The sequence below is a fragment of the Lipotes vexillifer genome, unplaced genomic scaffold, assembly GCF_000442215.2.
Source record: "Lipotes vexillifer unplaced genomic scaffold, Lipotes_vexillifer_v1.1 scaffold194, whole genome shotgun sequence".
In the NCBI taxonomy this organism is placed as follows: Eukaryota; Metazoa; Chordata; class Mammalia; order Artiodactyla; family Lipotidae; genus Lipotes; species Lipotes vexillifer.
Genome location: NW_006771758.1, coordinates 636,268 through 648,384, shown reverse-complemented (window position 1 = coordinate 648,384; position 12,117 = coordinate 636,268). Strand labels below are relative to the sequence as shown.

The following is a 12,117-nucleotide window of genomic DNA, read 5'->3' as shown; positions in this document are numbered from 1 at the left end:
CCTGCTGGGGACGGTGCTGGCTTTGGTCCCATCACCTGGGTCTCTGCACCTGGCGGGGCAGGGGCCCTCAGACTGGGGACCGGGGAGACCTGCACAGTGGGCCACACAGCACGACGCCCAGTTCTTAGAGCAAAAGTGTGCAGAAACAAACAAACAAACAAACACAGGACACACATCTCTACTTACTGGCATAGGGCGAGTTGGCAGCTGAGCCATTGAGGAAGGTCGGGGAGCCGCCCAAATTGGACATGGCGGCAGTGCCGTATCCATTCATGCTCGTGGTGACCGAGTTATAGTTGGTCTGCTGAGGGGTGGTGCTCGGCACGTACCCATGTGGCGATACGCTGCTTGAGTTGCGGGTGAAACCTGAGGGGCGGGGGCAAAACCAAGGATGAGGTTGGGTGGGTGGCGGGTCTGAGAACCTTGGGGAAAGGAAGGCCTCTGTGTCTTGCCCCATCGCTGCATCCTGAAGGGAAGGGGCCAGGTGATTCATGGCTGGATTGGTGGTGCTAGCTCCGTGATTAAAATGGGAAGCGAGCAAAAGATACATTTCTCAGGAGATGATAGATACTTAGCGGGCCTGTGAGAAGTGGCAATGCAGGACCTGTCACTTATCATTTGGGAACAGAAATAAATCCCAATCTAAGAGACATAATACCCTGGAGGTAACCGGCTCCTACTCCCTGGGCAAGGATGATGTGTTTTGGCCCCTCCAGAACTTTAGTTCCAACACTCCTTGTGATCTGTCATTCATGGTTTACAGTGAAAAGTCAAATGGTGAGGTAACTAAATGCATGCATCCTTTCTAGCCCCTCCACCAAATTACCAGACATGATGGCTGGAACCGAAATTCTACAATAATATCTGATACACACAGACTAGGAATCTCCCCTTTTGGGGGGGGAAAAAAAAAAAAAAGACTTTTAAAAAATAAACACTGTTTTGTGCCAAATAAATGGGGGTGGGGTAGCTTGGGGTTGGGAAGGGGCAGGGAAATGGGGAGGGGAAGAGTGGGGCTCCTGACCCTGATTGGTAGCCTGCGACGCCTCGGAGACATTCACAGCCAGTTGTCCACTGAAGGAATTCACGCCCATCATTCCCGCGTGGACCGAGGTGTTAGTGAGGGCCGGGAGCTGGCTGTGGTTGCGGGGGACACTGTACAGGGCCTCTGCGATGTCAGCTGCTCTCTTCAGAATAATCTCCTGAAAAGTAACAGGGACATCCCCCTTAGCTGCCCAGTCAGATTCCCAGGAGTACCACGTTCCAAGCGTTTAGTACAGGCCGTGCTTAGGGCTCTCCATGGTTAACGGCACTAACTTCTGCAACCCTCTCAACCAACCTGTGTGTTCAGTCTCATCATCATCACGCCCATACCACGGATGGGGCAACTGAGGCTCAGAGAGGCCAAGACCTCACTTCAGGACACTTACCTATTCAAGGAGAGAGCTGGGCTGCATAACCCTGTTCGTCTGACTCCGAAAGCCCATTAACTCAGCCAGTCCCCTCTACACTACCTCGCAGTACAGGACAGCAACCTGGGGCTTTCCTTCCCCACAGGTAACACAGAGAACTCTGGGGTCACACACACACACACACACACACACACCACACACACACACACACACACACACACACACACACACACACACACACACACAGCAACTCATCTCCCCAGATGAAGTTAAGGGCAAGTTTACATGATGACCTGTGTCCCCGAGTATTAATGGGACTGTGTCCCTTGGACACTGATTCAAATGACACACGCAAGGAAGGAGGATTTCTCAGACCCAGTTTCCTGAGCAAGTTGGGTCAGATACATGGAGTTGCTCTACGAAACAGAAGCAGACAATATTCAGGCCTCATTATACTTTTTAGGAGAAGAAACCAAACCCCCCTTTTCCTCCTAAATTTTCTTGAAAACCCGAGAGGAATAAACTCAAGCACCGGTAACTCTCTTCTTCAGTGATGAACTACATTCCCACAGAAGAGTCCTTTTAAATAAAGTACCTTTTCTCGTAAGAAAAAATTATTCCCTAGAAAAGGCGTTAGAAGATTTACAAAAGAAAAGAGAAGACTTGAATGGCCTCGCAACCCGTTAGGTCCGAATGACTTATACACTGAACTCGTGCAAGAGCTTTTGTATTTTTCATACTTTTTCATTCTAATAAGGACTCCAGGCACTTCAGTTGAATGTGGAAGGTTCGAGACCCAGTACGCTCACCTGGTTGTTGTGTGGCATCCCATACAGCGCTTCCACCAGATCTGCAGCCCTTTTGAGTATCACTTCCTGTCAAGGAGAAAAACAGATAAACAGTCCTCTGAGTGAAGGCAGGATGTCATTATCTTTTCACATGATCACGTACCGCTTTCCTCTGGCCATCCTCTGCCAATGCACTGCTTTAAAAGGACCCCCGAATGGCGTTAAATCACCAACGTATCCCTATTCGCGTACACACTTAATCAAGTCAAAAGGTGAGCATCATTGGTACTGCAAGATAAAATACATCACTCAATAGTGTGCCATAAGCACGATAAAGCACTCATATGTTTATTGCTGAATACAATTGCGGGGTCATTTACTAGATTACTATGATGGATGTCAGTTGGTGCATGTTATGAATCCCTAAGATGTGTTTATTTTGCACTTAACTGCTTATTCCAGGAACCATGACCTTATCAGACAGGTCATTTTCGAGAGATGTCCAATCAATCTTCAGCAAGCAGAAGCATGTAGCATTAAACTTCTTTTGTTTATCTCCTTTGCACGGCAGAGTCATGATATAAGGGGGCAATGTAGTAAACCCATCTACTGGGGCAATGCACTGTTTTGTCAGAGGTTCTCACAAGAGAATTCTCCCTGCCCCTGGAAGCTCCCTCTGCACCAATTTTCATGACTGCCAGAGTCTGTTTCTCTTCTAGCAAGTCTTTGCTATTTCAGTATTGATTGTCATTTTCCCCATTTGCTCATTCATTCTCCTTCTAGATACATGCTCCACTGTTCACTCCAGCTGAAGAAAAAATGTCTCCTTTTCATTTAGGTGGGCTTCCATATTTAGCTAGCATGCTTGTTTCTAATAATACAGGGCGCTCTACAAAAATGTGTGTGGTGGTAATTTTTTTTTCATTCTAACCACAAGAAATCATTCCCTCTTCACTCAGCCCTAATTTTCTGCAGATTCATTTATACCGGAATGTGAAAAGGAAAGTTAATCTTGAAACAAATAAAATGGAGGTTTATCAGAGAAGCAAGCATGAAGGCGTGGTGTGGTTATCAGAAGTGATTTGCAAGAAGATATGTTTATAATTTTTTTTTTGCTGTGGGTAAAGTTTCAAAAAGAAGTCTAACTTTAAAACATTTTACACAATAGATTTCTTCATGGAGTAGCAGTGCTGTTCAATTTTCACATACTGCAGACGCTGATCAGAAAATAGGGATATAATTGCATTCATTTTGCTGTCACCGTAGCCTCTTCAAAAATTCTTGAACAACTCTTGAAATGACACACTTTTAGATACATATTAGCATTTTTCGATTTTAAATTCTCTGTATAAGATAAAATAGTTGTCATACTGCAGTGACTACTTATGACATATGTAATGTCCTAAATTCAAAAATGAGATAGAGGGGTTCTCAGTTCTCAATAAACATTTATGCTTGCCTTAAGCTGCTAGACCCCACCTATAAAACAGTTCTGTTATTTTTCATATAAGGAGTGAAAAACATTATATAATCAATGGGGTTTGAATCAATACATCTGAAATAATTTCTTTATTTTTTTAGTGCAAGCTACAAGATAATCCACCACTGTTTGCTTGTTTGCAGTGCTGTCTGACAACAGCAGTTAATAATTTACTACGGTACGGGCACAGTAAACCCTATCCCCAGATCCAATCAGCTTGTGCTGCCTTCACTAAAACCTCACGGCTTTATCCGGCTCTTAGGAAAGATGAAAACAATACAGGATCAAGTTAGTTTAGTTACCAAAATTTGACTTCTCTGGGTCTATATTCATTTATTTCTTCAAATAAATATCTATGCCGGTGTTTGGGCTTGGCAGAGAAGGTATTCTTCTTTTCATTTTAGGGGAAAAAAAACACAAGTCTCTGTCAAAAGCAAGATAAGGTGCAGTCAGAAACTGCACTTGCAAACTTCAATCTTCACAGAACCAGGGATGAGGGAAGGCAAACTCCACAATAAACTCCAAGATCTCTGAAGTTCTTGCGCCTGAAAAATTCCAACTATCAGTGTAGGCTGTATATTTTAAACTGATAAATTTTTGGTGATAACATTTTTCAGTAACATGATCTACTTGTTCCTTTTTCTCCTTATTCAATACCCAGAGCTCTCATCACCATTCAATCCTCTGAAAATGAAGCTTGTGAATCTCACTTCCTAGAGTTGCCGCCTCCTTCAATACAAAGAGCCGGGACATGCTTTCTACTAGGCACCGTTGCCACCGTAGGTGGGTCAGCAGCCAGCATTGCTTCAGACCAGCAGTCTTGAGGACAGTGCGTGAATCTGATGTTGTGTCCTGGAAGTGACTCCCTCAAATGATATCTCGCCTATTTTAAAATGTCCTTCATCGTGGTATCAACTATGGGGTTTAAGGGAGGGTCCACTTTTGGCTCAGCTTTGCCAGTGCGATTCAGCTTCCATTAGTTATTTCTGCAGATGGGAAGGAGAAAGGAAATTTCTGGGTCCTCTGTGAGTTAGTGCAGCGGACTTGCAAGGTGCTTGGATTTCGGTGACCAGAAAATTGCTCTCACCTCCATGTCATTATGCTCCCGGTGAACTAGCCCCCAAGCGTGTTTGTGTTGGGGATCTAATATATTGCCTTTCAATCAGAGCTGAGAGCCACTGAACACACAGACAGAACATGACGAGCAGGTCAGGAAAGCAATAAAGATTTTACAGAGCTGTCCAAGGTGCTAAATTTACTCAATAATGGTTTTGGCACCATAGTGTTAACCTCTCATTTACTACCAGTTTGAGGGACTAAATTGAAGCAGCTGACTTCATTTACCTTGAAATGTATATTTTATGACATTATGTAAGTAGATTGAAAGGGCACTGCCGTTTTAACAATTCAGAGGCCAAAGCATGTTTAAGATGAAACGTGAATATTTATTGTATATTGCACTTAAAAGTATATAGAATGTTAAAATGTATTGATTAAATTTGTAAAAGGCATTATAAAAATGACAGGTAGTATAAAAGATGTATGCCTCTCAAAATCAAACTGATAGTATATGCTATCTCTTCGGTGGTCACAAGTGTAATTTTTTTGCAGTTTTATATGGTAATTTGAAAAATCTGTAATTTCACATTAGGAAATGATTGAGCCTGGGATGTTAAAGAGAGAAATTTCCCATAAGGGGACAAGCTGGATGTTTCATATAATCTTCTGTCTCTGAAATTGTTCCTAAGGTCTTATTTTTTGCGACATTAGGAGGGAGCATCGTGTAAGGATCCTTCCGTTCTAATATGCAATTTTAATATTTCTGAAAAGAGAGAGCACTTGACAAGTACTAATATCTAATTTTTCAAAGCATTTATTTGTCAGGAGAGATTTTCTCTTCTTTTCATAATGTTTAAAACGTCTTGCTGCTTGCGGTTTAAAACATGAGGGTAGAGATTATAGACTCTTCCAAGGTAATTAATCCTATCCTTGGATTAAAAAAAATACATATCCCGTTGGGGACTTAAGAAGACAAATACCAGTACCCTAAATATTGAAAAGCCTCAGAGTCTCCTTATAGAGCTAATGCTTGTTCTCCAACCTACATCCTGAGTCAGACTGTTTTTCTTTTCATGGCTTTGGATTTCTTCTCTCCTAAAGAAAGAAAATGTATACTCCTTAAAAACAGCAACAACTCTTTGCTGACCTATTTCCTTTCTCAATTAAAACCTGTCTTCACCTGCCTTGCTATGACCATCGATTGATGATTATGTGAGTGGAGATCTGGAGAGAAAAAAAAAAAAAAAAATGGATGAACCATACTAAATCTGCTTAGAGTTAGTAGAAACACTAGGAAGATTCAAGGATGAGTGGGGTTCGAGAAACAGTTCAAGTACAATTGGTACAAGTTTTACTATGTTTTGGAACCTTTATAATGAAGGTGCTGAACGGGCTACAAATGCAGAGAGAAGATTTGGCTTTACTTCGTATGTTGCAACCCAATCAATTAGCAAGTAATTTTTGAACCTCCTGTTGTCCCAGCAGTCACACACCGATATTACACTCCAGCGCCTTTCAAGGCACCCTATCTTCCCAGAATTAAGGTATGGCGTTCTGTGGGAATTGCAAAAGATTTCCGCCACCATCTGGTCCTATCCTCTTTATCCAATCTCCTCTCCCTATACATCTGAAGAACTGCCCTCTATTCTGGGCTAGTTAGTCCTCCCCAGCCTGGAAGTAACATGTTGGGCTCCTTCCTATCTCCATACCTTTACTCATTTTGCCTTTATTTGGGAAGCTGGCTTCAGTCTGTGCCCATTTCCAATATCTTCCCATCCTCTAGGGCCTGATAATGAAGGTGGTGCTGGTGGTGGTGGCAGAGTAGTGGAAAACATAACTGTTGTTTATGGAAAGGGAAACATTAACTCGTTCAGTCTTCGTGGTGGGACTCAGTATCGCCATTTGGCAGACGAGGAAACTGAGACTCAAGAGAGGTCCGCCAGCTTGCCCTGACGTCACACAACTAATGAGTGGCTGAGCAGGGATTCAATCTCAGGCCTGTTAGACATCAGAGCCTGAGCTCTTCATAATTACACTATCCTATCGGAACTAATTCCACGTTCACTGAGACCCCAGCTCCTAACCTCTCTCATTCCTCCGAAAAACAGTGCTGACTGCACCGCCCAGCACTGCACACAAGTGGACACTGTGGGGTCATTTTGCTCTGGTCTTAAACGTGTGAGTCTACAATCTCCACAACCAGATTACAGGCTCTTTGAGGTCTTAATCTCCTTCTCTAAGCCCCTAGCACTCTGTTCAGCAAACCACAGCCCTTGAGAAATTCTTGTTGAAGAGCTCATTCTAAGATCATTACTGATGTTTAAAAGCGCGTGCTTAATTTACATGAGGAAATGACCAGGTCACGTATTCGGCATAGTTTATAAAAGCCGAAGACTTAAATTTGGTGCTCCATTTGGCTCTAGACCTTTAAATCCAATATATAAATTCCCAAAGGTCTTGATCACTGGGGGGTTTTTTAATACCCCTTTTTTTTTTTTTTTTTTTAAGTGAATTTGCTCCTTCACTCCTACTTACATTTTAATTTTGTGATTAATGTAATGAATCATGTCGGGTACAGACATTATCTCAAGTTATAGGCTGCTAACAACATGAGGTTTGTCTTGATGTACATCAGCCTTTTATTAACTATACTCCTAGGCTCTTAGAAATACTTAGGCATTTGCACACTCTTAGGAACCAGGCATATCATGTCTGATATGCAGACATGGCTAATTCACCTTTCCTTCCATTTCATGACAATAAAACCTCTGAGGATCATTCACCTTCCATGTGAATCGTCTCTGCAGCATCTGATCTCAAATGTGTTGCTAATAAGCTCATATTCACTGGGCCCACCTAGCCTTCCAGAGAGAATGGGAAGGCTGTCTAACCATCCAATACTGAGCCCATTTATAAACCCATGTTTTGAGTCATTCAAACCCAGATGAGCAGGGGAGATGGCCTGAACTCTCTTTCATTCAGAGCACATGTAGACCAACTCATAAAGCCAGATGGGTACCCGTTTACCAACACAACATTAATTTCAAATCTCAGAATCAGATTTTGAGACTGTGGGAACTCCCTCAGAAAATTAAAGCCCAGGGATGCTTCTGTAATTTGGGAAGACAACCTGTGCTTGGCTTTACGGTCCCTCAGTTAGAAAATAACGTTTTGAGGGACGAAGAAGAAAACAGAAGCTAAACGTAAACATAAATTATCAAAGTCAAGTTGACCTGGGTGATTCCCGAGAAAGAAGTTCGATACTTTCCTGTCACTGCACATTGCCCTGACACCCATTTATCACCACTCTACTTTGCCCTATCAGGGGATTCAAGATACAGTGGGTTCAAATATCAGCAAAACAAAATGAAGTGGACCGGCAAAATCACTCCTGATTTAAAGTCGATAAGCCCCTATCAGCACTGAAATCAGCACTGAATCCGTTCACCTCCTCACGCTGGAGTTTACTACTGGGTCCAAATTTTAATCAGTATATTCAGCTTACTAGCCTTTAACTTCTAGCTCTTTCCCCACTGGCTTCTGAAAGTGTGGGTGACACTACTGATTGGAAAGTCTACAAGCTGAGAAAGTGATTGGAAGTTTCTGGCAGCCCATTTCCTGCAGAGCTGGATGTACAACGCAATAAATACTAGTTGACTGAGAGGTATTTCTGTGGAGGGTAGTTTTATGTCCCAACTTCCTTGGTGTTTATTCAGCCAAATGGAAAATTCCACAGTGGTAGACTTTGCATCCTAAAAAATCATAGAATGAGGGCAGTGAGGGAAGGAGTAAAACAAACCAAAATAATACTTGAGCACTGTTTAGCTTCCGATCCTCTGAGACATTCCTTAAATTTTTCATTTTTCTCTGGTAATATGAACTTCTCGAAATAGAGCTTACCGCAGATCATTAGAAACCTTTATTGTCACACTTGAAACACGCTTTACTCAGAAGCCCTATGACCGAGAGGAGTCACTCTCATCTAGCATGGGTATAATTAAACATGTTTCCGCTGAAAGGGGCATTCTCATTATGGCTAAGGACCACTTTAGAGTAAACTGAAATGGAACGGAGGAGCATAGATGAGGTGTAGGTAGCAAGTGGTTAGTTCTAGGGAGGCATAAAATGCCAAATGTGTAACAATTATATTTTACAACCCTGCATTCTAAAGACTTCATAGCATTTTATTACAGAGGAAGCTTCAGCTGAAGCTTACTGAACATTCTAGTGCACACTCATTGCCCACAGTCTTTAAAGAAAACTAAAATTCAAACCATAATCAAAATCTGCAGAAATATTCAAAACAAAGGAATTAAATATTTTGAAAGGGTCTACTGCTATTCACACAAGAGGCATCGAAAGTGTTCTAGTCTAAAGAAAATGCAGGGGCTTGAAGGGGGGGCTTCTGAACCTCCTCTAATTTTAAAGTTGATTTTGTGTTCAGATTAGATGACACCCCTCTTACTTCTCAAACATATGATTATGTATCATCGTGCCGCGTGGTTGGAGACGCGCCCGAAAGCTTTGCCTTTGTTACAAACGTGGAAGACTTCTGAATCACATGAAATTAAGGTAGGTTGTAAGCCAACGCAGCTAACATCAACGTAAAACATACTAACTTACATGACTGACTTTTACAGTGGAAAGGAAAAGGCTGTTTTCAGGCAGCTGTTATTGCCTCAATGGGAAAAAGAAAAAAAAAAAAAAAAAATCAATGAAAGTGAAATGAACAAGAGATTTTGTCTGAGTTGCAGTTAATACCACTGAAGAGCTATGGATATTAAAAGGTCAACAAATAAATTAGCCAGAGTGTTATGAAATGAGTGATTTGGCTTATAATTTTATTGACTGAAAATTGTTCACTGCCTATTAGACCAGGTAATTTTTATCTGGTGCCTCAATTACTGTTCCGTGAGCAATAATATAGTTGTAAGAGCTGCTGATTCGATCGCGTGACCTCTGAGAAGCTGGCTAGGACAGCTGACTTTACTATGATGGATAACCAAGCTTGGTCTCCACGAGGTGCCAAACCTCCCTTTCCTGCAAGGGGAATCTCATAAAAGAAACACTACACTTGATTCATTTCACCAAAATGTTCCACTTCTCAAGTGTCAGCAGTTATGTATAAATTGTGAAGCCAGGTAGGTATTCCTGAGAAGACTGTTGACAATGGCTTTCCCCCCTCTTTTTGGTCTCCTGGCATTCTCTTCTAAATGGTGTCATGGTAATTGGTGAATGGGAGCCTGGGGTGCTTCCCGGCACAAATACCGTGAAAAATGGTGTCTGCACCCTTGTGAATATGACCTTGCTTGGAGGTACAGAGCTGAACTTGGTAACCTCTGGCTGGCTCTTCTTATTCCAATTCATTGTACTGGTTTAAGACCAACGCTCTGGGTTAGATCCTGCTGAGTGGCCTTGGAAATCGACTTTCTGATCAGGATGAAAGTCTCTGCTTAAAGAGAAGGCTGTGGACAGAGGTAGCTTTTTCAGGGCTAGGTTGTAAAGTCAGCACATGAAACAAAAACTGCCCAGAGTCAAAATTACCCTTGAAACTCTTTTGAGTTGCCAAGGCCTGGGCTCTTAGAAAACACAAAAGCCAGAAATTAACCACTTGTGTTTCTCTTTGTCTTTTGGCTGTGGCTTCCCTTTCCCCAGGGCGCAGGACAATAAATATCTAGTTTGAAAAGTAAAAGGACCACTGAGTAAACAAAGAGACTTATTGTCGTATGTATGTCCCTGTACGTCTGTGTATGTGTTTGGTGTGTGTGTATACAAATGTATGTGTATATTTATATTTTTGGACAAGTACATGTAGTTAAGCTTGAGTAAGGGCTGTGTGCGGGCTGGAACTACACTGGACTTTTAGGATATCTAAGGAAGGCAAAATAGAGTTGCTCTTGGTTTCTTAAATTGTTGAACATCATCAGTTATGATATGTACCTCCAGAAGAACGGTATCTATAAATGATGATTCCCAAGGCTTTACTGATGGTCCTGACTACAACTGCAATTAAAATCCACTGCCTCAAGACTGCTGGGGCTCACTTCTTATTACTCCAGTGGTTAACTGAAGTGTTACTCAAGGCTGAAAATAGTAAGCACGGCCAGAGGCTTCCTAGTGTCTCTGTTGCTAAGGGCTTCGGTCTTGAAGAGGAGGATGTTGGGTGGTTAGGAGGAGAAATGAGTCCCTGTTTCCTCCTGTGACTTCTCCTTGAACTAATGAGTAATTATATTCAAAGCCCCTGTACACGGGGTGTGATACAAAGGTTAAACTTCGTCCCCCCCTTGTCAAGAGCTCAATGCTAAAAGAACTTGAAGGAGGTTCCGGAATTCAGCTATTGGAGTAACTGTTATTACAAAGTCCCTATAGCAATGACTGTGGGGCTAAAGAGAAAGAGAATTATCTTTTTTTTTATTATCTTTTATTTTATTTTATTATCTTTTATTATTATGTGTGCGTTTTTAACTCCTGCTGCCACTTTCCCCTGGCTAAGCCATCTGTGAGCTACCCTCAGTCTATGCTAGCACCTTTCCCTTTGCCCCCAGCCAAGCTTGAGGGATTTTAAAAAATTGGTTTACAAAATTGCCTTTTTTCTTAAAATTCCCTTTTCTTAATTCTAGGAAGCAGTGCTTAGAGATACTGGCTCTGGAGTCCAACAGAGTTGGCTCAAATCCTTGCTCTGCCATTTTTTTTAGCATTGTAAATGCATGCCTCCGTTTCCTCAACTGTAAAGTACGGTTCAGACCAGCATCTGGCTCAGCAGACATACAGTGAGTGCTTACTGAGCAAGAGGCAGCAATAATATTGATAACCCTCCCTTGTTTTCCAGAGAACTTGGGCAAATTATGTGCATTCTTAGAGTCAATGCTTTGAGTGCTCCTTGAGGTGCAATCCTATCTGCAAAACACTGCGAAAGATTCTGAACAGACTAATGGTGAGGATGTCTGGTGAGGTAGAGAGCCCCCCCTGACAGCTGTGTGAGTGGTCCTTTCTGAGCCTCAGTTTTCTCATCTCTAAATCGGGCATGATTCAATAACGACAGAGTAACTTACTGCAGTCAGTCAGTTAAAGGTAAAATAAATAATCTAAAAAAAGTAAGAATTAAAACTTTTGTGGGGGTCCTGGCCCTTTAAATGAAGCTATAATCTCACTCTCCAGAAAAATACGTGCATATGTGCATGCATGTGTGTGCATACTCATCACACACACATGCACACAATTCTATATACAAATTCAAGGGTGCACAGAACTAGGTTAAACTCCCCTGACGAAAGAAGCGTAAGTAGGAGGGGCTACGAAGCCCCCTCAACTGAGCATATAATCAAAATGGGGAAGTGGAATTTGCCCGTGAGTTTTCTGGCAGATACGGGGTTGGAGG

General features: G+C 42.2%; 1 protein-coding gene across 5 annotated transcripts in view; it reads right to left on the bottom strand.

The window, feature by feature from the left end:
• Window positions 1-12,117, bottom strand: part of EBF1 (EBF transcription factor 1) — a 401,223-nt gene that overhangs the window by 13,206 nt on the left and 375,900 nt on the right. For all 5 annotated transcript variants that reach the window (XM_007447111.1, XM_007447113.1, XM_007447110.1 and 2 more), the window contains 3 exons: window positions 2,222-2,287; window positions 1,025-1,202; window positions 187-366 (listed from right to left, as the gene is read on the bottom strand). In XM_007447111.1, the coding sequence (XP_007447173.1) occupies window positions 187-366; window positions 1,025-1,202; window positions 2,222-2,287 (424 nt within the window). The remainder of the gene's footprint in view (window positions 1-186; window positions 367-1,024; window positions 1,203-2,221; window positions 2,288-12,117) is intronic.